We start from the raw sequence: 27,874 nt of genomic DNA, 5'->3' as shown, positions 1-27,874 counted from the left end.
GTAAAACACAATCTAAAACATAATCCCCTTAATACTCTCTGTGAAAACGTCTCAAATCTACCTATATAATAGTCCCATAAAACTCAGATTACATAGAAGTTGGAAGCCAAACAGAAGTAGAAGTCTAAAATAATTTATCTTTTTCCCCGACCCTGCGCGGCCGCTCAGCATAGCTGCGCGGGCGCGCAGGTTGCTGCGCGGCCGCTCAGCATTGCTGCGCGGGCGCGCAGGCCTCTACTGGAAAAAATCCAGGCTTGCTCCGTTTCTTCGCCGTAATCTGCCCATTCCTTTCCTCTCGCAATGGTGAACACATGCCAAGGCTTATTCTTGATGATTCCTCCCCCGAAATGCAACTAATACCCTGAAATGCATAAACACTAGAAAAACGCATCAAATACACAAAATACTTGATTTCAAGACACCAATTTAAGCCATTTTAAGACGTTCTAAGTGGTATAAAATGCCACTTATCAATCATTTGAGTTATACATTTTTAGGTGCACCCCCTGACAAGGGTTTGGAATATATCTATGATAATCTAAAGGGTGACCGGCCGGTTCCTCCCGTGCTTACAGAGGGTCCCTCTCGTGCACCACAGACAGTTGATAGGTTTGGTATTGGTGATGCGCAGTATAGAAGGTTGATTCGGCATATTGAGGTTATGCATGACATCCACCAATGTTTTGCTGAAGATTTGACACACGCTCTCGGTACTATTTTCCGAGACACTGGTGTCGAGGTTGATTGGCCGCCTGATCCTCCACCCGAAGAGGGTGATCCTTCTTCTTCCGAGTAGGTATGCCTTGATTCCTTGCTATTACCTTCACTGAGGACAGTGAAATTTTTAAGTTTGGGGGTGATAGTTAAGGAATATTTGTGTGTGAGTCCATATAGATGCATATTCATGATAGTTAGTTTATATAGTTTGCATATTTGTCATGTAGTTATTTGTTTTTATTTTTGTTTTGCGTATTTGTTATCATGTTAGTATGTTGCATATAGTTGCATTGGCATTATATCATGATCCCTTAGGTTGCTTTTCCGATTAATTTGTGATGTTGATTCGAGTGTAGTGATGTCGTATAGAGGAATGTTAAGCCCTAAGGAATTTATTTGCATGCTAGAAATAAGAAAATTTCACTAAGTCTTATAGGTTGCTTGAGTGCTAGATCATGATTAAGACTTGTTTGTTTGTCGAGGTTTAATCACTTGTTTATGTCTAGAATTTATGTTATTCTCTTAGTGACAAAATAACATGGATTTTTAAAATTGGAGAAAAATATTGGATATCAATGCTAGTTGTGTCTAGGCGTCAAATGGCTAGTAGTCGGCTCATATTTTTATGAGTAGTCTAGGGTTGAGCGAGATGGATCGAAACGCAATCGTTCAGAACATGAGAAAAAAAAGAAAAAAACAAGAAAAAAATAGAAAAAGAAAAAGGAAAAAATATGTGTTATGTATAATTGATCGCGAGTGGGCTCGTTAATACTCAAGTTATTAAGTTCTAGGGGACTTTGTGCCTAGTGACCTAAGGCTTTTATAGTCTGGGATCCGCTAACCTAACTCTCGCTACATGGGTACTATTGCATAAGTCTTTTGTGGACCTCGCTCATTGCACGATCAAATACGCATGTTTGTGTTTTTTTATGTGTTATCAATAAAAGCATGAATTCTTGTATAACTCTGATAGAATTGAAGTGTTATCAGTCATTTTGTGTTTATCGTTTATTTTATTTATAACCTTGTGATTGTCTTGACGAAAGGTGAGTTATAATTATTGATCTAGTTTCGAGAGTATATCTGTTAAACAATTGCACACACACACATTTTTGGCTTGTGAGTCGATTTGTGGGATTTGATTGAACTTTGTGCGAATAATTGCATTTTTTGAGATGTTGCTTATTGGTTGGTTAAGTTATTCTAAGGATAGTTGCATTCATGTTAGTTGCATTCATGTATTTTTATTTTTTGTTTTTGAGTCTGTTATGCTTGAGGACAAGCATCGATTCAAGTTTGGGGGTGTGTTAACTGGCATTTATATCCACATAGAACGCTTCGTAAAGCCTCGAATTGGTGTTTTGTACTCAAGATATTTATGTTTTTGATATTTTTTCGTAGAGTTTTGCATTTCAGGGCATATTCGAAAGAAGGAATGGATATTGCATGTTTTATGCTTAAAAGAGTGTTAGGATGGAACCTCAGTCGACTGCGCACAAGAAACCAACACGAGAAGGTCAAGAAAGCAGAAAAATTCAGATTTTCCAGAAGGTCAGGGCGGCCGCGCTAGTCTTGGGAGCGGTCGCGCCCATTTGTCAGAAACTCGGGGCGGCCGCGCAATATCGAATTTTTGGAATCCTGATTAAGTTATAAGATTGATTTGATGGACTCCTGATCTGTTGGGTTGGTATTTAAAGACTTTTAAAAGACGTTTTTCAGATAGAAGAGTAAGGAGATAGCAGCAAGAAGACCTAATAGCACAATACAACGAAGGAGAATAAGATCTTATTTTTACTTGTGATTCTTTGCTTAAATTGTAATCTTGGATGCTTGTTTACTTTGTTGTTTGAACCTAATACTCTTGTTAACATACTTTGTTATTATTATTCAGTTATTTCAGACCTAGTTTATCATTGTTATTTACCATGCTTTCATTGGAACCCATGGTGACGATGAGTTCGGTTATGAACTACTCGTGGTCATGGGGTTCTAACGGATTTACTTATGGATTTCTATAGTTAATTGTTTTGATACCTAAGTGTGTGGTGATTGTATGATATCCTATTATTGGTTGGGCATATTCGTCTTATGTGCGTCACGAACATATAATCTAGTTTGTTAATCTCTATTGAAGCGACAGTGAATATAGAGATTTAGAACTTGCCATGCTAGCATAGGTTCATGTATAATTGTTATGCGTGATTCTTAGGTAATTTTAACCATCTTACTTTCCTTATGTAATCACGATAGATAACTTGTTCATTAAACTTTATGTTGTCAAATTCTATAGACATATAGGGTCTCAACATAATTGGTGTTTATTCAGCTTCTATCTCTTTTGTGGATTTCTGGTAGTAGGGTATTTCTGCAATGAAAGTTGGCGTTTGTTACGTGTTGATTCCCAATGATCAGAAGAAGCTCAGGATCTAACTGCATTTTAGATGTCATCAGTATTTGATGTGTTGTCAGGAATTAATGCATCATCAGTATTTGCATGTTATCAGCATCTTAAGGCAGTCTGTTATGAAGATTGATTATGTTCCTTATTTTGAGGGATGGATATCTGTTACGTTCTGAGTGATAGGATTTTATGTATTCAGTTAAAGATATGTATCATTTTCTGTTAGTAATTGATAATGCATATCTTAGACTGATTTGTAGCAGTTGTGTATTATATAAACACAGTTTAGGTCATCACATAGTGATTAACTCGAGCATTTTACAACCTAGCAGATCTCAAGAACATCAATATTTCTTGAGAGAGTTTGTAACAGTTTTTATCAGAAATATAAAGAATTGTTATACTTTTATACTTGTTCGAAACATCTATATAATTGTATCCAACCCCCCTTAAACAATTGTATTACTACTGGGCAAAAATTGGTAGCAGAGCTAACTGATAAATTTACAATCAGAAATGATCTAAACATGCCTCTAAACAAGTATGAAAGTATTAAAATCCCCATTCTGAAAAAGACTTAATATCCTACATGGAAGGTGAAGATGCTCTTGCACCTGGAAGCTACAGATCCAGACTACCTCGACGTAATCAATGATGGACCTTACAAGCCAACAAAATTGGTGCCTGCAACACTTATTGTTGCTGAACACCTTCAGTTGAAGGAGAAAAGTGAGTGGACACCAGAAGAGAAAATTGTTGTGCTAAAGGATGCAAAGGTAAGAAATATTTTGCATAACAGTCTTGACTCTGTGATGTCAAACAGGGTTATAGCCTACAAGACTGCCAAGGAAATCTGTGATGCCCTTGAGACTCAAGGTCAAGGAACCATGGCCATCAAGAAGAATAGAAGGGCTGTTCTAATTCAAGAATATGAACCCTTTGAGGCAAAGTCTGATGAAAGTCTCACCAACATCTATGACATGTTTCTCACCCTGCTTAACAATCTATCTTTGGTGGGAAAGGTGTACGATCTGGAAGATTCAAACACCAAGTTTCTGAGAGCTTTGAATGAGGAATAGGAGACTCAGACTTCAATCATACGACATCAGTATGATTTGGAAATAGCCACTCTAGATGAAATCTATGGCATGCTGAGAACTCATGATTTGGAAGTTCAGCAAAGGAAAGAGAGGAAAAACAATAAGGGAAAATCAGTTTCTTTGAAAGTGAATGTTAAAGCTTCAAATGACAGGTCTGTTGAAGCTGTAAGGAAAAAGAATAATCTGTCAGAATCAGATACAGATGATTCATCATCAAATCCTGATGATGATACTGATTCTGAAACTGATGAGAACGTGACAGATTCTGATGTCATGCAAATGGATACATTGCTAGTTAAGGGCTTCAAGAGGATGCAGTTCATGAAGTCTCAGAAGAAAAGAAGCTCCAGGAAGAAGTTCATTGGAGGAGAAAGGAAGTCGTCTGGAAAAAGAGAAGGAAAGGACTCCAAAGCTGGAAAAGTTGACGGATCAAAAATCAAGTGCTACAACTGTGATGAACCTGGTCACTTTGCTACAGAGTGCAAAAAGACAAAGCATGACAAAGGGAAGAACAAAGCCTTGATTACATCAAGCAAGGATTGGATGGATTCCACTGATTTTGAAAATGAAGAAACATGCTATGCACTGATGGTTAGTTTTGATACTCCTGATTCCTCTGATTCTAAGGTATCAACTTCTCTCTTCTCTCTTGATACTGAAGATATATCTGAATTGAAATCTATTCTTAAGTCTCTCCATGGAAATTTTAAAAGTAAGATTTTAGAAAATAATAGACTGTTAATTGAAAATGAAATCTTAAAATCTAAGAATGATCAGTTGGAGTCTGACTTAGTAAATCAGATTAAAATTCAAAAAGAATGTGAGAAAGCTAAACATACATTAAAGATACTAGAAGCTAAGTATAGGATATGTTTGGGAGTGCTGTTCAAAACTGCTGTGCTGTGAGAAAAATTGCCGGTGGAAAAAGTGCTGTCAGAAAAATTTAGATGATTTTTTGGTAATTTTTTTTCATTTATGCATATTTTGAGATATAATATATAAAAATAATATTGTTGAGAAGGTTTGATGGTGAAACTGATAGCTACTTCATGTAAAAGCTGAAAACAGCTTTTTTCAAAAGCATTGAGGACATGCTTTTGCTAACAGCAGCTTTTAGACCAAAAACGCTTTTCCAGACAACAGCTTTTAGAATTTACCAAACACCATTCTGACAGCTTTTCAACAAAAAGTTGTTGTAACTGTCTGCAATAGCAATACCAAACGGGGCCATAGTATATTAGAGAATGAATTTGAAAATGAGAGGAAAACCCTTAAAGCCTGGACTATTTCGGGCAAAAAGGTTCATGAGATGATTTCTAAGAAAAACTGGAAAGAATGTCTTGGTTATGTAGATGAAGTTAAGGATGTTGACACTGAAAATAAAATTACCCTTAAGACTCCTGTTAAGTTTATCTCTTCAGAAGCTGATTAACCAAAATCTACCTTTGAGAAGGGTTCAACCTCAGCATCCCAAGAAAAGGTAGTAAATGATAAAACTCAAAGAAAGGAAAACCAGGAGAACATTAAGGCTGTTAAGAAAGAAAAGAACATAGGACTTTTCTCCAAAATACAATTGAAAAAGAAATTATTTGAGGTTACTGACAAACCTCAAGTAAAAAGTATAAAAAGAAACAGGAATGGTAAGCAAGGTATTTCTAAGAATTCTAACTATAAGTTTGTTCCCAATGCTCCTAGAAAAACTTGTTTTAACTGTGGTAATACTAATCATCTTTCTATTGATTGTAGGAGGAGTAAGAGAATGAAAACTGTTATTCCTGAGTCTGATGTTAGGGGTAGATCAGTATTTTATAAACCACAAAATCCTTGTTTTCATTGTGGTAGTAGTTGGCATTCAATTTACACTTGTAGTTCCTATCATAAGCTGTATCACAACTACTATGAACCTTTTCCAAAATTTAATAAAACTGCTTATGTGCTTAATTCTTCTAGTTCTACTAAATCTACTTCTGATAAAACAAATCCTGACAAGGGAAAAACTGTCAGAAGTAAGTCTAGATCACAAAGACTTAAGTTGTCCAAAATGAGGGCCCAACAAATGTGGCTCCTTAAAAATCCTTCTAATTATTACTCCTCTGACTGCAGGGTAACAGGAAAAATACTCTTGTCTTGGATAGTGGATGTTCAGGACACATGACTGGAAATAAATCCCTGCTGTCAGAATTTGAGAGAAAGGCTCGCCCAAATGTATCTTATGGGGATGGAAATATAGGACATACTCTGGGATATGGCAATTTAGTAATTGGAAAGGTAGTAATAGAGAATGTAGCTTTGGTGGAAGGACTGAAGCACAATCTTCTAAGCATCAGTCAAATCACTGACAGAGGTTATCATGTGGTGTTCTATGACTCTCACTGTGAAGTTGTTCATAACAAGTCAAAGAAAGTTATCTTGATGGGATACAGACATGGCAACATGTATGAAGCAAGACTGCATGAAAGTCTTGAGTAAGAAGCTACTTGCCTTATCTCAAAGGCATCAGTAGAAGAGAGCTGGAATTGGCACAAGAAGCTCTCACATCTCAACTTCAATTCAATCAATGAACTTGGCAAGAAGGAGATAGTAAGAGGATTACCAAATATGCTATACTCATTTGATGGTCTTTGTGATGCTTGCCAAAAGTCCAAGCAAAGAAGAGTATCTTTCAAAAGTAAAACAGAATTCTCTATCACTGAACCATATCATATGTTACATCTGGATCTCTTTGGACCAGTGAATATAATGCCTATCAACAAGAAAAGGTACACACTTGTAATTGTTGATGATTTCACTAGATGCACTTGGGTTTATTTTCTACACAGGAAGGATGAAACTCCAGAAATTCTTCTGGATCATGTAAGGCAAATTGAGAATGGATCTAACTTCAAAGTGAAAATATTGAGAAGTGATAATGGCACTGAGTTCAAGAACTCGAAAGTGGAGGAAGTCTGTAAGTATAAAGGCATACAACAACAATTCTCAGCTCCTGGCACCCCTCAACAAAATGGTATTATCGAGAGAAAGAACAAAAATCTGATTGAAGCTGGAAAGACTCTGCTAGAAGAAGCCAAACTACCCACTTACTCTTGGGCTGAAGTAGTGAACACAATCTGTTATACTCAGAATATCACACTGATAAACAGACATGGTGTTACTCCTTATCAGATGCTAAAAGAAAAGAAGCTCAGTCTCAAACATCTTCATGTATTTGGATGTAAGTGCTTTATTCTGAGAACTCATACCGATCAGCTAGGAAAATTTGAATCGAAAAATGATGAAGGAATCTTTGTTGGTTACTCACCATCAAGAACATACATGGTTTTCAATCTGAGAACAAATACTGTAGTTATCTCCATCAATGTATCTTTTGATGATAAGAAGATTCCTAGTTTTGAGGAAGACTCTCATGAAAGTTTGATCTTTCCAAATGAAAAATCACTATTAGAATCTGCATCAAACTCTAATGGATTATCAATTACTGATGATCCAAATCATGATACTCCTTCAGATCCTGAAGATGATCATTGTATTAATGAACCTGCACATGTTGAGGGGGAGCAACAGGAAGGTTCAACTGATAGTACTAATACTGAAGAATCAACTCAAGGTTTTTCTCAATCTGATCACTCATAATCTAATGCTGATTCAACATTAGGAAAACATGAGTCAAGTCCTAATTCTATATCAGGAGTTAACAACACTGATTCAGGGGGAGCCTCAAATGCAATTGATGAGGCACATGATTCAGGGGGAGCATCTAGTTCAAGAAGGACATTTCCTCATGCCAGAAAATAGACCAAAGATCATACTCCTGATCTGATCATTGGAAATCCTGATGAAGGTGTAAAGACAAGGAGTGCAACTCAAAATGAATGTATGTATCATAATCTACTTTCAAAGGAAGAGCCAAAGAAAATAGAAGATGCACTTAAGGATGTAGATTGGGTCATAGCTATGCAAGAAGAGTTGAATGAGTTTGAAAGAAATGAAGTCTGGAAGCTGGTGCCTAGTCCTAAAAACAGGTCAATTGTAGGCACAAAGTGGGTCTTCAGAAATAAAACTGATTATGATGGAACTATTTTCAGAAACAAGGCAAGATTAGTGGCTAAAGGATATTCCCAACAGGAAGGCATTGACTATGATGAAACATCTACTCATGTTGCTAGGCTGGAAGCAATCAGAATTTTTTTGGCATATGCTGCACACAAGAAATTCAAAATCTTTCAGATGGATGTCAAGAGTGCACTTCTCAATGGAGAACTTGAAAAAGAAGTTTATGTTGAACAACCACCAGGTTTTGTGGATCCTAAACATCATGACTATGTTTATAGACTTGAAAAAGCACTCTATGGACAAAAGCAAGCACCTAGAGCATGGTGTGAGACTCTTGTTCAGTTTCTACTTGAAAGTGGATTCAAAAGAGGTACAATAGATAAAACTTTATTTTATCTGAATAAAGGAAAAGATTTGTTGTTAGTTCAAATTTATGTGGATGATATTATTTTTGGATCAGCTAATCCAAAACTGTGTGACAAGTTCTCAAAGTTGATGCAATCAAGATATCAAATGAGTATGATGGGAGAGATGAGCTATTTCTTGGGGTTGCAAATTAAGCAGACTGATAATGGCATCTACATTAATCAGTCCAAGTACACAAAGAATCTGTTGAAAAGGTTTAATATGCAAGAAAGTGCAACTGCAACTACTCCTGTGGCAACTGCTATAAAGCTTGATCCTCATGAAGGTACAGCAGTTGATGTCACAAACTACAGAGGTATGATTGGTTCTCTTCTGTACCTAACGGCTAGTAGGCTAGACATTATGTTTGCCACCTTTTGTGTGCAAGATTTCAGGAAAATCCTAGGGAGCCACATCTTATTGCAGTGAAGAGAATATTTATATACCTCAAGGTACTGCATCACTTGGTCTATGGTATGCAAGGGAAGCTGATTTTGGTTTGTATGGATATTCGGATGCTGACTTTGCTGGATGCAAGATAGACAGGAAGAGTACATCTGGAAGCTGTCAGTTCTTAGGAGTAAAATAGTCTCATAATTCAGTAAGAAGCAGAAATCCATTTCTACTTCAACTGCTGAGGCTGAATATATTGCAGCTGGGAGCTGCTGTGCTCAGTTATTATGGATGAGGAATCAACTCATGGACTATGGATTATCATTTTCTAAAATTCCTATTTATTGTGATAATCAAAGTGCTATTGCTATGACAGGAAACCCAGTGCAACACTCTCTTACTAAACATATCAGTATCTGATATCACTTTATAAGAGAGCATGTTATGGAAGGGACAATTGAGCTTCATTTTGTTCCTACTGATCAACAGCTGGCTGATATCTTCACAAAGCCATTACCTGGAGCAACATTTACAAAGCTTGTCGATGAACTTGGTATGGTTATTTGGGATAAATAATTTCTTTTTATTTTATATTTGATCAAATCCTGATGTATATTGATCAAATCCTGATGTGTCCTAAATACTGTTGAAGAAGTTACGTTGGGAATTTTTTTTATGTATTTTATTATATGCATGTTAAATTAAAAGAATTTATTTGTTAAATGTGCATGTATAAATATATATCATTGTCATCATTGCAAATCAGTCTAGGGAAACGCGCATCAATAAGATATTTTTTGGTTAAATCATTAAGTTAACTCTGCACTTAATAATTAATCAAACCCCTATTCTTTTTATATTCCCTCTCTCTCGATTATTTAAACCACCATTCTCATCCAGTCTAATCATATATTCCCAACACTCAACTCTCAAATCTCTCTCAATCTTTTTCTTCTCTCTCACAAAAATGGTTCAATGCAATATGTTCATGAACTACGAAACCTTCATCATGGAGTTTATCTGCGAAGATTGGCAACAGGAATGGCACATCACTGCCATTCCCAATGAAGTGTGGAACTGGGTTCTACAGGAGGTCTGGACGCACCTCGTGTTCTTCGAGATGGATTATCACCTCCATCTCGATCGCTTGGTGGAAGAAAGGGGAGAAGCTCTCCGTCAGCAGGAACAGATCATTCGTCTTGTTGTGTTGTTCGTGAAGAGTAGGAGGAATCAATAAACATCCACAGCCTTGGTTCTCCTAACAAAGATCCTCTGGCTGTTTCTCTTCACCATCAGCTTTGTCAGGCTTCTCAGACCAAGGCTGTTATAGCTATTTTTCTTTACTAGACTAGTATTCTCTTGTAATCTCTTATGTATGTAATCAAAATTTTAAGAAATGTATTCTTTTGAACTATTAATAAAAAATTTTGTTTACAAGACCTAATCTATGTTCTTTAGTTGTGTGTGCATGTGCTTGTTCTTAGTTGTATCCAGTTAATCTCTAAATAATACACTTAACATGTATGTTGTAATGATTATTGCGATTAAAATTGTGGTTTTATGATAAATTTGCGTTATTTTGACAAATACTGATGAATTTGAATCGCCAAATCCTGACATTGTCAAATCCTAACAGATAAGAGGTTCCAAATACTGACAACAGGTATGGAATGCAGCTCTGGTTAATGAAACAAACACTGCTTTCTCTTTTGAATATAAGGGACACAGGTATGAGGTTGATGCTGATGTCCTGGTTCAAGCATTGAGATTGCCCGCTTGTGATGGTGCTTCTGATAACTATGCAACTGAGCAGCTGTTTGATATGCTCAGAACCCTGAGCTATAAAGGTAAAATCACAACCATTGGCAAATTGACAAGGACAAAATTGAAGAGAGAATGGAATTTGTTCTTTGACTACATCAGCAGGTGTTTCTTGAATAAAACAACAAATTTTGATGCTCTTCCATCTACTTCTCTGAAAATTGGGTACTCTCTCCTTTACTCTGGTAATTTTGACTATGGTAATACTATTCTTCAATTCATAATTGCTAGGAGAGCAGATACATTAGGAGTTATAGGGTATACTGGATTTCTGCAACTAATTTTCAATTTTCTAAGCCCTAATACTGAATTTGATAATGATGAATTGCTTCCTGTGTTTCAAATTTCTGAGAAAGCTATCACTGATCACATTAAAAGGGATGAAAATAATAATTTTTCAGGACCTCTTTTCCTTCCTAGGGAGGTCATACAATTTTTGTTGAGAAATAGACCTACTCCTTCACAAGTTCCTGCAAATCCTGATAATGGCACCTCTGTAACATTTCCTGATGTTGTGGAACAAGACACTACCTATCTTGTTTCTAACCCAAGCATTCTTTCTCCTAAACAGAACTCTAATCCAATTCCTAAATCAGCCCCCTCTGGTGTCTCCCAAAAGGCATCAGTTGTACCAAAGAAAAGGCTAATTAAGAAATTTATTAACTCTGAACAGAGAGCTCTACAGGTCTTACTGAATGAGAGTAAGAAGAAAGAAGAATATTTCCCAGTCAGGAAAAGAAGGCTGATCAAGCAAGATGATTCTAACTCAGATGATCAGATGCCCATTGGGTCTAGGTTAAAGATCATGAAATCAACAGTTGCAAATCCTGATGACTCTGTTGATATTACTGGTATCAAAGATCCAACTACTGATGTTAGTGCTCTACTCAAAAAGATTCCAGTGATCAAAGAAACTGATGTGACCAAGGAAGCTGAAAAGAGCAGCTTGAAGAAAAAAGGTGGAAAAGTAGTTAGGTACATCAGAAAGAAGAACAAGGCTCAGTCCTCTGCTATGGATGTCAGTCCATAAGAACCTAAGTCTCAAATAGATTTAGCAACTGAGACACATCCAGTCACACAAGAACCATCTTCTCAAAGGGAAGATGTAGACTAAGAGGCTGCACAAATCATTGTTGATTTTGCTCAAGGTGATCTCCTTGTTGATTCTAAGCAACTATTGAAGGAAAAGAAAGCTCATCCGGATGAACTTTCAAAGGTGGATGCAGTTATTAATGATCTTATTCTTGAGGAGAGTATACAAGGACCTTCACCAAAACTTACTGAAACAGCTCATATTCCTCAGGCCCCACAAGAACCATCAGTTCAAAGTACTGATGCTGGCCTATTTCATTCTCCTAACAAGTCAAATCCTGATGCTACAACAAATCATGTTGTTGTTCAACTTTCCACTGTAGCAGCTACTACTGATGATTCCTTGCTGCTGACTAGCTTGTTAAAGCATCCTGATGTGTTGTTTGTTCCTCCACTATCATCACTTCCACTTGAGGACTCATCTTCAGATATTGTCTATTTTCTTCCATTCTTTCCCGTGTTTGTATAATTATAAATAGTCTCTTGTTTGAGGTTACCTCTATTTATTTGACAAGCATACTACTCCTCTCAACCATCTCTTATTTATTTGCAAAATGTGTGACTGTGCTTTTCTGCGAGACTGTGTGAAAATATTATGAAAGAAAATAAATTTCTGAGTGTCAGTCTCGTGTACTGGAAAAAGGAGAGGTAGCTTTGAGAAAAAAAAATTATAAGTGTTTCTTTACTTGTAAACTTTCTTCAGTGAGAAAAATATTACTCTCAAAAGTAATATATTGTGTGAGAAGTGAGAAGACCACTTAAAAAGAATAGAGAGATTTAGGTGTGACCTTGTTTATGTTTCAGGATCTCATCAGGAACAGACACCTATTGCTAAGGATCATTATAAAGGCAAAGCAGTTCCTGCCTAACTCTGCAAATTCTTCTGAGGGTCTGTCTAGTTCTGATTCTGATGATGATAGTGATTTTGTTGATTCTGACACAGCTCAGCTTCAGACTGCTATTAATGCATCTAAGAAGTCCAATGTTGGTTCTTCTTCACATTTTAATATAAATCTTTCTTATTACAATGCTGATGCTGAGCACTTTCGAAAGACTGAATGGGATTTTGCATGGAGAGATGCACATACTTCTATTTCCTCTGCTATTGGTATGCAACATGTTCACAGTGCCTATGATGAACTTCACAATTCTGATCTGAAATTGCATCTTAAGGCCTCTACCATTTCTGTCAAAGGGATTCATTCAGAACATACTGATATGAAGAAATCTCATGCTACTATCAAGGACAAGATTGATGCATTCATAATCAGTACATCTACTTCAGTTGAACTCACAAGTGTGAAAACTGTCATTAAAGGTGTATTTCAATATCAACAAAACATGGATTCTCGACTTTCTTCTTTGGAAGATAAGATATCTTATATGGCTGACAAACTAGATGCTTTATTTTCTCTTTTTTTAAATACTGATGCCAAAAAGGGAGAGAAGATAGTTGCTACAAAATGTACACCAGATTCTATTCAGATAAAGGATAAAGATACTGATGATGATGGTGATAAAAATCCAGTTACAAATGTTCCAATTGCTTCTACTTCTCAACAACCTCAACATTCTAAAAAATCTGATTATTCAGGACAAAGGAAGTCTACTGGTGCTTATGAAGCTAAGCACAAGACTACTGATGATGCTCCTGAGACCGGTGATGTTACAATCTCTAACTTAGTAGATACTAAAGGGTTATTCTTTCCTTACAGACACAAGAAAACAGGTGAAGAGATTATTCTATACTACAAATATAAAAGGTTTGAGCAAAAAAATGCTAGGAGTGCTCTTAGATTGATAACTGAAGAATTTCCTGATCTAACAACTGAAGAAGAAGTTATGCAACAAAAGGAGTTAATGGCTCAAATTGAAGCTGAAGCCAACACCTCTAAAGGAAGAGAAAAAAGAGGTGGAAGATCTACAAGAGCTAGAGGAAGAGGTGGAAGAGGAAGGTTTTCTAAACCAAGTCAAATGGTTGCAATTAATTCTGTATTTCTGAATATCCTATCCATAGAAGGTTATGTTCCTGTACAAGGACATGAATTAGCAGAAGAAGTTCAGAATACTGAAGAGATGATTGTTCAAAGGAAGAAGAAATCAACCACTGACATTGCTCAAGTTGATATAACTAATGCAAATGTAACTCTTGAGGAAGACACAAGTCCTGAGGATAAAACAAATCCTGATACTGAAAATCTGATAGCTGATTTTGACACTGATGAAAATATGGTCAAGGGATTGGATCAGTTGGTTATTACTATAGTAGTCAATTCTCATAATTCAGAGGTTGATGAACAAGAAAGAATTGACATAATGAAAGCTGATCAAGCATGTGATGATTATATGCGGAGAATTCTAAATTCTGAGAGAAATCTATGGCATAAAGAGAAAGGGAAGATTTATGATCTACCTAAAAGTTATGCTCCTATCAGAAAACAGGATAAAAGATGGAAAGATGTTGGTTCATTCAGTTATCCTAAAGGGTTCAAACATATTAAATATGTATCTGCAGGACTAGAAGATTCTATCTCTGAATAGAAAAATGTTGACAAGTTCATTAGGAAACCTTCTTGGGGGGAACATAATGAAAGGCTGAAGCTTGTCAAAACTTGAAACAGAGGATGTATTGGTCATTCTGGAATAGAAATTCTGAGGTCTGATTTACTGGACACAAATATTCTGATTGATAATCTTGGTGAAAGAGTTACTTCTTCACATCTTAAAAAAGTTGAAGCCGTGAAGATTGTATATAGAAAGATAAATTTTAATGATGTCAGAGAGGAGATTCTACACTTTTTGAGAGATGGTAAAGTAAAGAGTTTTACTTTGTAGCAACTCTTGATGAAGACTGTGACAGAGTTGAAATACATTCACTATCTTCTTAGAGTTGAGAACAATGTCACCAGAAATTGGTCTTCTATGATACTTGAAAGTATCAAAAGAAGAGTCATGAATAAAGAAGATAAATACAATGGTGATTATGTTCCTATTTACAGAACTTATACTGGTCAAAAAATGAAGATGCAAAAGGGAGTTGCAGTCTTAAAAGTCTTTCTCAACAATCCTCAGTTATCCTTCAGTCCTGATCATGAAGATGTCAGTTTGAGCTTTATACTGATTGGTGATCGGGAATTGGATAAAAGCTCGATTTCTAAACTGAGATCAGCCATCTACCAGCTTGGAGAAAATACTGAAGAGAAGAGAGAATTGAAGAAAAAGCTTGTTAAAGTCCTTCAAGACAAGGAGGAAGAAAGGTTGAACAACTTTCTAGGAACAACTGTCAGTTATCTTAGGATACTGAAGTAAGTTTTACTCCTTGTACATTTTATATTTGGTTTTGGCATCATTGAGAATGGAATTTGTGCTTCATTATATTAAGCATAAATTGGGGGAGATTGTTATGTGCTGATTCTCAATTATCAGAAGAAGCTCAGGATCTGACTGCGTTTTAGATGTCATCAGTATTTGATGTGTCATCGGGATTTGATACATCATCAGTATTTGCATGTTATCAGCATCTGAAGGCAGTCTGTTATGAAGATTGATTTTCTTCCTTATTTGAGGATGGACATCTACGTTCTGAGTGATAGGACTTTATGTATTCAGTTAAAGATATGTATCATTTTCTATTAGTAATTGATAATGCATATCTTAGACTGATTTGTAGCAGCTGTGTATTATATAAACACAGTTTAGGTCATCACATAGTGATTAACTCGAGCATTGTACGACTTAGCAGCTCTCAAGAACATCGATATTTCTTGAGAGAGTTTGTAAAAGTTTTTATCAGAAATATAAAGAACTGTTATATTTTTATACTTTTTCGAAACATCTATACAATTGTATCCAACCCCCCATAAACAATTGTATTACTACTGGGCAATAACATTTACTAGTTTCGTGTTATCTGATTAGTTGTCATCACCATTGCATGCTAAGGTTAAGAACAATGACTTTGAATGAAGTATTTAATGAAGTTAGAATCTCATGTTTGTCTCATATAATTAATTCAATCACTTTTATTCTTAGTTAATTGCATGTTAGTTTAATCTTAGTTATAAGTATCTCAACTTGTTATTGCCTTAGCATTGAGTGATAGCCATACCATTGTTGTATAGGTGCATAATCTTAAGTTAACTAAAAAAAGTCTCTGTGGGTACGAATCTGATTTATATCTTATACTACTTGTGAATGCGTATACTTGTGTGTGCACAGAAACTTAATAGTATCAAGATCCATGTCTTTGACAAAGTGAACTAGACCTTATCTAAGAAGAAGATAATGATGTTCATTAAGATGGTCAATCCATTGTATATTGAAATTCTTAAGCATAGACCCTTCATTCCTATGGTAAGGGTGCCTGAAGCAACAGAGGGTGATATGGTCATTCCTAGACAGTTTGCTCCTAAAGATCCAGCTACATACACTGAACCAGAGAAGGAAAAAGTTTCACTTGATAGTAGCTTGTAACTCATTCTCATTGAATCTCTTGATAATGTGATGTACAACAACATTATCAACTGTGAGATAGCTAAGCAAATATGGAAAAAGATAGAGATCTTGTGTGAAGGTACTGAAGAAGTGAGATCAAAATAGAGAAGGATTCTAGTCTCACAATATGAGGGTTTCATGGCTAAATCAAAAGAAGGCAGTACTGAGGTCTTTGAAAGATTCAATAAGTTGATTAATGACTTGCAATTTCATGACAAGTACTATGAACTTGAGGAAGTTAACCTTAAATTCTTGCTCACTCTTCTTGATCATTTAGAACAAAAGATCTATGTAATAAAAGAAGGAAGAGATCTTGGAAGAATAATTTTTGGAGGTTTAGGATGCACCCATCTACTATCACCATTACTGAATTGAATTGAATTGTGTTATATGCAACGTCTGTACCCATATACTATCACCATTTCTGGGTGTAAAATGAACCTTGATAATGATACATGTGAAACCTGGTTGACCGATGCACCTTCAACAAGATTTTACGTTAATCGCCAGAATGAAGAATAAAGTGATTTACGATTTAGATTTAGGGTTAACAATACACCTCTTCGGTGGTCACGAAATATTCATGATTAGGATGGTGACGATCATGACAATGTAGGATGATGGTGATAATGAAACTCAAACGCAAGATATTGCCCGGGAATATTATGTTTTTATTTTGTTCTCTAGATGCCATATTGTATTTTTTCTTACGTTGTTTATGTTTCAGTTTTGTATTCGTATTTTTCCTTAATTATGATTCTGTATTGTTATTTTTAATTAGCAATGTTTTTTTGCCTAATAATTAAATGTTATTATATGTTTTAATTCCAAATAAATGTGCTCATCAGTCATTTTCAGACATTGAATTGACATTGTTGTAAGTTATTTTTTCAAGATAAATATTATATGTCAAACTTACGTACTCATACAACTAAATGAATCAACAATATTAAAAAAAAAAAAATACGGCCATATTTTAAAAATTCATGAAAAATGATCTTAATTAAACTTCCATACATTATCTATTAAAGACCATTTGGTGAGGGTTATATACTATATCTTCCGCATTTTTTCTATTTTTTTCAACAAACACGCAAATTGGGTCTCCGTTAAAGAAATTTTTAGTTCATAATATGTTAGCATTTTTGTTGAATTTAAAACCATTTCTACATATTTCATTTTTTCAAATAAATTTGTCTAGTATCAAAAATTTATGCAAAACTTATGCGTGCACCAATTTAAAATTTATTAAATAATTTTTCTAGTTCTTTTGGCCCTCTAAAACTAGCATTTTGAGAGAATATATAAAGAGGAGTTGATTTTACTTTGGCGAAGGCAGGAAAAGGAAAACAAAAAAAATAAAGTACATTTACGCCACTTGAAGTGGTGTACTGTGCTATCTTTTCAACTTCACATTCGGCTCGATTAGCTTTGCAAATGTGCTAGAAAAACAACGACAATACCATTTGGAAGTAGATGGTGATATAGACAGAAATACTGAGTGATATTTACCGGGGATGACAAACGGGTCGGGTCGGGATAGGTCGGGTCGGGTATTACAGAATTAATATCTAAACCCAAAAATTTTATTTATACCTGAACCCGATCCGAACCTGAAAATACCCGAAAATGAATATCCGAACCCGATCCATTGGATTTCGGATCGGATTCGGCTATACCCGAACCCCAAATTTTTTATGAATTGGATATTCATACTCGAACCCGAAACCCGAATCCGAAATCTGAAAATTTGTATAATTATTGATATTGTAAGTGTTTGGGATCGACGCGACTTGCATAGAATGAGTTTTAACATATTAATTTCAACCACCTCACCACATCATTAGTTGTGTTATTATATGTATAGCTAATATTTAAAAAACCAACTAATTGATATCCAGTTTTTTAGATTTATCACTAAAAGATGTTTTGTTAACCTTATAAATCTTATCACCCGTTTAAATGATTGAATAATTGTATTTCATTAAACTTTATACTTAGTTAACTTTTAACATAAATATAAAAATATATGTTCAAAAAATTATATAATATGTATAATGTTTATTATATAATATATATATATATAATTCTAATAGGTAATATATAAAATTCAAATATTACATATCTAGTTAATATATATATATATATATAATAATTCGGGTTTTATCAGATTTCGGATTCGGATCGGGTTGGGGTAGAGTTTCGAATTTCGGATCGAGTTTCGGATCGGTATACCTAATATCCAAATCCAAATCCAAAAATTTTCGGGTTTAAAAATTAAATTCATATCCAGATCCAAATACAAAAAATCGGGTTCGGTAAATCCAAAATTTCGGATTTCAAATTGAATATCCGTCGGATCGGATTATTTTATCATCCCTAGTATTTACAAATTTTAGAATTCATTGAAAGTCATATTATATGCAGTAAAACATAAAGAGCATTTTTTAAATATAGTGTACATATAAAAAAATAAGAGAAAAATTATCAAAATTATTATTTTTTAATGCTTATTTGTGCTTTTACAATGTTCTGAAAATACATAAAAAAAATACGGTTTGAAATCAAAATTAACTTACTTTTTATGAAAGATAATTAAAATTATTTTTTGTTACATTTAAGATTATATTAATCTAACTGTGTAACTTATGAAAACATTTTAATTATGCATCTTTAGATGATTGTTATTACTAAATTTTCAGGTTTAATTTGTGATTGATTTTTCATTAATTTAATATATCAATATGATTACAAATTTAAAAATCATATTCGAACTTAAATATTTGGTAACTTTTGTTGTCATGAAAATAGATAGCAATATTTGAATATGTTAAATATAGAGTTTTGTAGGGGCATGATGGAGGTGTTAAAAAAAATAACAGTTATAGAAATAGGAATATTGACAAATATTAATAGGTTATTATAGTATATCAATTCTATTTGATGGTAATCCTTTTTGGTAGGGTGGAGTAAAACCGAATCAAAACCGAAAAATCGAACCGAATCGGTCAATTTTGGTTTGGTTTGGTTTGAATTTTTTTCAAAATTTCGGTTATTTCGATTTTTCGGTTTGAACCGAATTAAATTCGGTTTTTCTAAATACCGGTTCGGTTTTAACCGAATTATATATTTATATATATATATATATATTATTTTATATAAAATATTTTTTGTAACAAATATATAATATTAATACCAGTAGTCTAGTTCTACTAATGTTATATAGTACTTGTAAATTGTCCCCCTATTTTCACGAGTAGAGATACTACCCAACTCCTCTGCAAAACACAAACGGCCCCTGACTTCCGAACCCCGGCCTTTAATTGAATTCCTAATTATTGCCTTTGCAACTGTTTAGATTTTCAACTTTTATGTCCTCTTATTGCAAATAATATAGGTATTTAGATTCTTTATGTATGTATATTTGATTTCCATCATCTTCAACTGATGACACCACCGCAGGTATAAAGCACTAGGGCGACTTTTTCGTAAGGAAGATTTGTATTTGTATTCACTTGAAGAATGAGTTAATTGAAAAAGAATTGGTTTTTAAAAATTTCGGTTTTTAAAAATCGGACCGAATAACCCAATGTAATTCGGTTCGGCAATTCGATCGGTTCTTACATAACTTCGGTTCGGTTTCGGAAAAATCACTATTTCGGTTATTTCGGTTTGGTTCGATTTTCGACTGAACCGACCGAATACTCAACCCTACTTTTTGGAGTGTTAAATGTAATTTTTAGTGTGTGGAATGCATGATTTTAGAAATTGACCAATTTTTCAAGAATAGCCAATATATTGTTGTAAAATTGGTCAAAAATATTTATAAGGTTTAGTAAATTAAGGATAAATCACTAATAAATCATTTATTTTTTTAAAATTATCTTACAAATCATAAGTAGCTAGCTTAATGTTTAGTTTCCATTTCCCAAATTTTAACCATGTAACATCTTACTAAAATTTTGATAGGAGAGGATTGCTTATCAACTTTTGCTAAAAAAAGACTAAAGTAATTAAACAAAACAGTATTTTGTTGGATCTACCCACTACATGGCAAGTGCCTCACACTGTAATATGTATACCAAATGAGCAAGTGTATAATTGTGTAAGCATTCATGTTGTACTAGTAAATATTGTACATCAAGTGTGAAGGAGGAGGAGCTGTCTTTTCTTGTATTTTCTGAGCTGTCTCTTTCTCTTACCATCCATTTTTTATACTCTTTAATTCTCCTCACCCTCCACTATTTCTCCTTCTTCTGCACATTCTGAGAGGAGATAAGAGAATTATGAAGAGGCTAGTAAGTACGTTGCTTTCATTTCTTTCCTTCATTTTTTATTTTTGCATTTTTAATATGATTTGTGAATGTTTTTTAATGATTTTCTTGATCACCATTTCATTCTTGCATGATGAGTCTTTCTTAATTTCCCTGGAAAATAATCACATTTCATTTTATGTGTCATTTTGATTAATGTGTAAAGATCGTATCTTTCTGGTGATTATGTGATTTTATGACGTGGTTATTGAATAATTATGTACATTGTCATGTGGGTATAGGTTTTTTTTAACTGGGATTGATTTGATCATACATAATGCTCTTGTTGTAGTTGTTCACTTGTCTACATTGTACAATCAAAACAAATTGAAATGACTTGTGTGAATGTATTGTTTTGGTCCTTTAACTTTAAGGCTGTTTTGCCAATAATGGAAATTATTAGAATTTGCTTTCATTGGTCTTTGGTTTGACTTTTTGGCCATGAATCAGATCACCTAGGATCCCTTTTTCAGTTGGTTCTTTTTGCAGTCCATCTAACAAAAGTTTTGAACATTGCTTAATGCTGGCTCGTAGCGGGAGGAGAGTATAATGTACACAGGCCTTGCCTCTCGGCTTTCGGTAGCCTCACCATTATCTCATATAGTCATATACAAATATATGAATTATATATCATTTGGTTTTCAATTTTTATTATCTTGTAGCAGAGAATGTTTCTCTTCTCCAAACTGGTATTTTGCTTTATATCAATAACTAAACTGTAGGTTAGATCAAAATGAATGTATGTCCTTTCCAGTTATATTCATTTATTAGAGCAAAATTTGGTTCCAAACATATACAGTATGTTGTGTTTGTATATTTTATTATTATTTGGCAACAGCAGGTTGTTAAGTTTTCAGTTTTCTAGTCAATGTTTGGCTGTTTAGAACAACTTGTCCTTCTCTGGAATGTCCAATAATTAAATAGTTCATCTACTTTATAAGCTTTATTCCAATCTGTTGATTACATGATTGTTATTTCCATGTTCCATTTCAGTAATTTTGTTTTATTCATTGTTGTTAGCTATTATAATAGTGACCTTAACAACATTGTTGAACTTATGTATCCATTTCTAGTAGTTGCATTTAATTTTTCTACCTAAAGTGAGCATCAAATAATGGAAGGAAATGTTTCAGAGTAAAAATTCTAGGCATTGAACAATGTTTTGCATTTCTCTTTACTGTTTCTCTTTTATTATTCGCTCTTTTCAGGCGACTCTGCTTTTACTTCTTGCATTTAGTCATGTTGTTCAACATTGCGGGGCTGATTATAATGGACAATGCAAATCTAATGGACCTCTCAGACCCAGGCCTCACAGCGTGTCTATCTTGGAATTCGGGGCAGTTGGCGATGGGAAAGCACTAAACACGGTTGCCTTCCAAAATGCTATATTCTATCTGAAGTCCTTTACAGATAAGGGTGGTGCACAGCTCTATGTTCCACCCGGTAAGTGGCTTACTGGAAGTTTCAACCTTACCAGCCACCTCACACTATTTTTGGAAAAAGATGCAATTATTCTTGGATCACAGGTGACTAATGCCATTCAGCTTTTTTTAAGCATTTACAAATACTGTAATCAAATGCTTTACGAGCCTGTTTGGGATTGTTTTTCCGTAGACATTAAACGCAGTCCTAAATTTTTCAGCTAAAAACAGTTTTTGGTAAGCCTGAAAGTAGCTTTCATACTAAAAAGTCAGGCCGATATTATTTTCTTTTTTCATGTTCAACGTGTAAATTCTCTCGTTTATTTACAAGACACCTATCAACTTCTTACCACAACATTATTCCGTGCAGCAGGTTGGCCACAGTGCCAAGTTGCGCTACATATGTGCCCACAATTTCTTTTCCTATCACCAAGTTTATACTTGTTGCAAGATGACATAGACTTGTTGCAAGATGACATAGAATGTCTGTGCAGTATCATAAAATAAGAACCAATATGAATGAATAACTAGTGATGTTGGAACGTAAAAAGACCTCAAAGTTTGAATTCCTGCCCTACAGTTTAAACAGAGCTGGTATCTGAAATAACATGTTGGTGCTCTGACTTTTGATCAGTAAAATTTAGAAATTCTCCACTATAACCTGTAGAGCTACAAGCCATTTCCTGTCCCTAGGTAGTCCCAGCCACTAAATTGGTTAGGCTTATTTATTAGATATTAAGATTTAAAGTTTCAATAGATATTTATTAGATTGATCATATCGGAAAATTTGGCTGCTGGCTTGTATTGAAAGTCTGATATATTATTTTGTGGTACAGAAAGTAACCACCAGCTGGTTATGCTCATTTCCTTAAAAAAAGATGAATTATATATAGTTAAACAAACACTAGATATTTTTTTTCTTTTGCCAGTTAAAGAAAAGAAAGCCTTCCAGGTCTTGTATGAATATCATTAGTAAATGCATCATTTCCCTATTGGGCAATATAAATCCTCTGCTGATATATATATTTATTTTGCAGGATATTGCTCACTGGGAGGTTGTTGACGCCTTACCATCTTATGGGCGAGGTATTGAACTTCCGGGTGGTAGGTATCGAAGCTTAATTACAGGAAGTAATTTAGTTGATGTTGTAATTACAGGTAGGACCATCCTTTAATTTTAACAGTCTTTTGCAATTTTCAGTTGAGCTTCACGATTTCTACATGTCATCCTTATAGATTTTGTGTGCATTAATTCGCTGCACAGGTGATAATGGGACTATAGATGGCCAGGGTTCTGTTTGGTGGGAGCAGTTAAGTTCTCATTCTTTAAACTACAGCCGACCACATCTGGTTGAATTTATAAGCTCCAAGGACGTGGTTGTTTCGAATCTAACATTTTTATATTCCCCATCCTACAACATTCATCCTGTATATTGCAGGTACATTTTTTTAAATGCTTATTTTGCCTTTTAATTTTTGAAATTCTGATCTGACTTGCAAACACCTGTGTGGATGTAATGCAGCAATGTGTTAGTTCAGAATATAACAGCTTATGCTCCCCCAGAATCCCCTTACACTAGTGGAATAGTACCAGGTATACTTATTCAGTTTTATGGACTTAAAATCATGTACATGAAGTACATTATTGTTAAATATGCTGTGGCCCAAGCATAGTCTCAGCTTGGTATCATTTGTAAATATGCAGATTCCTCCGAGTATGTGTGCATCGAGAAAAGTAACATTAGTGTAAGCTATGATGCTATTGTGCTAAAGAGTGGTTGGGATGAATACGGGATTTCCCTTGGCAAACCAACTTCATATGTCCACATCCGAGAGGTTAGCCTTCAATCTACTATAGGCGCTGGCTTGGCTTTTGGCAGTGAGATGTCTGGGGGCATCTCCAATGTTCTGGTAGAGAACATAGACCTACATGACTCATTCATTGGGTTTGAATTGAAGACGTCAATAGGTAGAGGTGGTTATATAGAAGACATTTATATATCTGGCGCAAAAATTAAAAATGTTAAGACAGTGATTCAGGCAACAGGTCAGTGTAATTCACATCCAGATAATGAATATGATCCACATGCACTTCCCGCTGTCAAAGGCCTCACCTTTAAAGACATAATTGGCACAAATGTGACTATCGCAGGGAATTTCTCTGGGATTTCTGAGTCTCCTTTCACATCATTATGTCTATGTAACATTTCCTTGACAACCACCCCTTATGCATCTGTTTCATGGCTATGTTCGGATATATCAGGTATCTCAGAAAACGTGTATCCCGAACCATGTCCCTCCCTCCAGAACTCATACATTTCTTCGGCTTCAGTTTGTTCTTTCCTCTTCTACCCAAGCAGTCGTGCTGCTGTTTTATGATGCATCAAATATCAATTACCCGAATCAAATTTTCTTGTCATATTCAAATCTGTACATTATGAAATCGTCATTGCAACTTCAGTATGTCCAGTAAGAAGCTGCGCACATCGCACCTCTCCATTCAAATATATACATCCTTGTGGTCATTCAAATCAAAGTATCAGTTGGCAGTCAGTTGCATTTGTACAGCCTTGCTTTCTTTATGATGTGAGAAAATTTTGGTAGTGCAGTATGATTCATCAGATCGAAGTTTATATATTTCATTTTTATCATTTGCCTTGTTAATTCAATTTCTTTCAAATGTAAAAATTTCTGTAGTGTAAGATCCATCAGTGAATGATTCTCTGGAATAAATAAATTTACAGTCAACAGTTATATTATTTTAGCCAATAATTAGTTTTTATCCTTAAGTTACTATCGATTTATCAGTTTGAATAATATTATTGAAATACATCTCGGTTTATAAATCTAACCGAAAAACTTAATCATTTACAAATACAGACTCCAACTTTGAAATTGTAGATCAACCTGATGTTATGTATTATCATTACTAGCTTATAGTCCGTGTAAAGTAAGCGTAGGTTTCAAATTCTATTGTTCAAATTTTGGTCGGAAACAAGTTTTGAATCAATAATGTTGAGACAGAACGTAGATAGACGTTCATGTGAGCTACTGCAGCCTGGGTTCCCACAATAAATAAGACACATCAGGACCTGAATTCTTGTTTGTTTTAGAGATAAAAAGTAGTCCACCACAAACAATTTAAATTTTATTCAAACTGAATCAAACTAAAGTGCATAAAATTGTTTTAACGCGCCAAAAAATAATGGGAAAAAACCTCAACCAACCAAGCATAGACAGGGACATTGGGCTGTCTCAAATGGCATTTAGTGTGTTTTGGCCATCTACACTCCATGTGATCAACAAACGTTACACGTCAAGTACAATACTCCCACCAGGATAATCCAAGAGTAAATCCAAGAAGATATCGTCCTAATGTTGCAGTTCATTGAGAAGGAAGTTGAACCCAAGCAAATTCCTCTTTGTAAGCTATATATACTTTCATCACAAGAGTCTTCACACGTATAATCGACCAATTATGAGGATTCTCATCACTCTTCATGTCAATGTAGTGCAGCAGCTGTGGCATAATCTGTAACCAAAATTACAATTTATTTGTAGACAAAAGATTGTAATAATTATATAGATAGTTTTAGGATAGAATCAACTCGGACAATATATACAACTAATGTTTCCAGTCGAAAATTAGATAGGGAGTATAAGTTAGCTCTCCATACTCGAAGCTCAAAGCAGCTAGATCCACCGCAGTGGCTGCATATCAGAACCTCTGTCTCTGTTGGCTGGCCACTTGACACGGGCTACCAGAAGACTGGACCTGTTACATGGTTATATATTTAAATATTTATCAATAATACACTCACAACTTATAGTTATATCAATTATAAGTGGAGCACAAGTTTATATCAAGTCAATAATCTTAAAAACTTTATTCAGCAATAATAATGATAAATGATAATAATGAAAACAATGACAAAAAAACTAAAAGCATTCCAAGTAAAAACCAATACAGCAGGAGTTAAATCTGATTATTACCTAAGTGAGAAGAAGTAGAGCATTCACCAAGTCGAATCCAAACTAGTACTAATCTTAAGTTTTCTAGAAGTTGTATAGCTCAGATCAAGACGACAAAGACATGCCACTGCATCTAGCACAAGTAAATTGGCAAAACATCGACTTAACATTAAGCCCATATACTCGGTGGAATACACAAGTTGAGAACCCCACACAATGAAGCTTGAAGAACTATAATGAAAGCTTATCCTACGATCTCCTGTGGAGTCCTTTCATATCTCTATGGTCTGAGAGACTGCCATGTTAACACAATATGCGGATACTACGAACAATAAGTGCATGTGTGAATAACAGAGTAATAAACTACGAAAATAAACAAGAAGGATATGAAGGCGATGTTCTCGAGTCCTGTCGTATAAGTGTCTCCTTAAACCTATTACGGCCCTCACTGTAGCCTCCCAAGATAAAACGAGAAAACGGCGTTTTTGCATGAACAGTACCTTCGGCGAACAAGAACGGAGCAAAAAACTATCACCGGAAGAGAGTAGGATTTTTGTTTAGGAGGCGGCTGTGTGGTATATTTCGAATGAATGAATAAACCCTAAACCTGATACGATACTCGAGGGAAACGTGTGCACTACTTCATGCGTAATTAAATAAATCGGTTTAATTAACAATCAAATCCTTAATTGAATCAGATTATTATTACGCCAAATCAATTATAATAATTCATAATAAAAAATGAATTAAGAATTTAAGAGCCCAAACCCAGTGGAAACTAAATTTAGCAAAACTAGTCTGTAATTATTCGGGCCAATTTTCCGCTACATTCCTGTCCCCACGTTGCACACGCGGGCATGCTCGATGGCTTCGCAAGCCTCGGATTGCCCCTCGAAAGCCCAAGATTTGCGCCCCGAAAAGCCCAACTTTAGATGATCATATCTCATCCATCTCTTAGTCATTTTGAGTGATCGAAAGTGCCTCGGAAAGCTCTCTCGGAGGAGAACACATTCCAAGTGTCACTCGTCCCGCGCGCGCGACATTCGTCCACTCAAACTATGGCTCAAATTGACTTGACAATGTGGGACTACTACCCACATTTTCCAACAATGCATGTAAAGCATAATTAATTAGTACCTGCGGTTCAAATTTGTGGTAGTGCAATTAATGTCATATTATAGTGTTGGAAATAATAATTCAAAATTATTTGAAATCATTTTGACGAGATTGTTAGAAATAATTTTTGAATAATTATTAGATATTGAATTATTTGAAATTCTAGATTAGATGTTAGTAGGAGATGTTAGTGGGATAGGATTAGCTATTTTTTAGGTGTATTTGTTAAATGTGTAGCGTATATAAAGAAGGCTTACGTAGTATTTTAGAAGTATGGCATCTGATAAGAAAATGTTATTTTGTTTTAATTTACCTTTTTAATTTACTTTTTATCAATTATCATTTAATAATAAAAATCTAACAATGTATCAGAGCTAAGTTCGATTCAGTACCTAGTACCTACCTGGGCGTAAAAATTTGTTGTGTATAAATGAAAAAATGGAAGATAAAATAAATTGTTGCGCATTAGATATGATATCCATGTTTGGTTTATATGTTTTCTTATTTACATCCACAACAAACATAGCGCATAGGAGCATTAGCTGAGCGAACTGAAATTACAGCTTCCTTACACCAGCC

The 27,874-nt window shown here is 34.8% G+C and overlaps 1 protein-coding gene and 1 long non-coding RNA gene across 5 annotated transcripts; one reads left to right on the top strand and one right to left on the bottom strand.

The window, feature by feature from the left end:
• Positions 1-20,583: 20,583 nt before the first annotated feature.
• LOC141698409 (putative polygalacturonase) lies at positions 20,584-24,987 on the top strand. 4 transcript variants are annotated; one of them, XM_074503097.1, is made up of 6 exons: positions 20,584-20,771; positions 21,995-22,312; positions 23,245-23,365; positions 23,472-23,646; positions 23,731-23,801; positions 23,913-24,987. In XM_074503097.1, exons 1-6 carry the CDS (start codon positions 20,760-20,762, stop codon positions 24,584-24,586), a joined length of 1,371 nt encoding a protein of 456 aa, XP_074359198.1. In that variant the 5' UTR covers positions 20,584-20,759; the 3' UTR covers positions 24,587-24,987. The 4 variants fall into 4 exon arrangements, with proteins under 4 accessions (XP_074359198.1, XP_074359196.1, XP_074359197.1 ...); XM_074503095.1 differs by lacking the exon at positions 20,584-20,771 and adding an exon at positions 20,868-21,365; XM_074503096.1 differs by lacking the exon at positions 20,584-20,771 and adding an exon at positions 21,372-21,475.
• A 346-nt stretch (positions 24,988-25,333) lies between these two features.
• LOC141698009 (uncharacterized) lies at positions 25,334-26,547 on the bottom strand. Its single transcript, XR_012564908.1, has 3 exons — positions 26,201-26,547; positions 25,885-25,982; positions 25,334-25,739 (listed from the first exon to the last, which is right to left on the bottom strand). It is a non-coding gene; the product is annotated as an uncharacterized LOC141698009 (long non-coding RNA).
• Between the last annotated feature and the right edge of the window lie 1,327 nt (positions 26,548-27,874).

Source organism: Apium graveolens, chromosome 11 (genome assembly GCF_009905375.1).
Source record: "Apium graveolens cultivar Ventura chromosome 11, ASM990537v1, whole genome shotgun sequence".
Taxonomy (NCBI): domain Eukaryota; kingdom Viridiplantae; phylum Streptophyta; class Magnoliopsida; order Apiales; family Apiaceae; genus Apium; species Apium graveolens.
The sequence above is the reverse complement of the archived record's forward strand: the minus strand, read 5'-3'. Positions and strand labels throughout refer to the sequence as shown.

Bases quoted from the DNA above. Each gene is read 5' to 3' on its own strand.
- LOC141698409 (XM_074503094.1), top strand. From the start codon at position 21,944: ATGTTTTGCATTTCTCTTTACTGTTTCTCTTTTATTATTCGCTCTTTT. The intron at 22,313-23,244 runs GTGACTAATGCC...TTTATTTTGCAG, and splicing joins CAATTATTCTTGGATCACAG to GATATTGCTCACTGGGAGGT. The intron at 23,647-23,730 runs GTACATTTTTTT...GATGTAATGCAG, and splicing joins ATTCATCCTGTATATTGCAG to CAATGTGTTAGTTCAGAATA.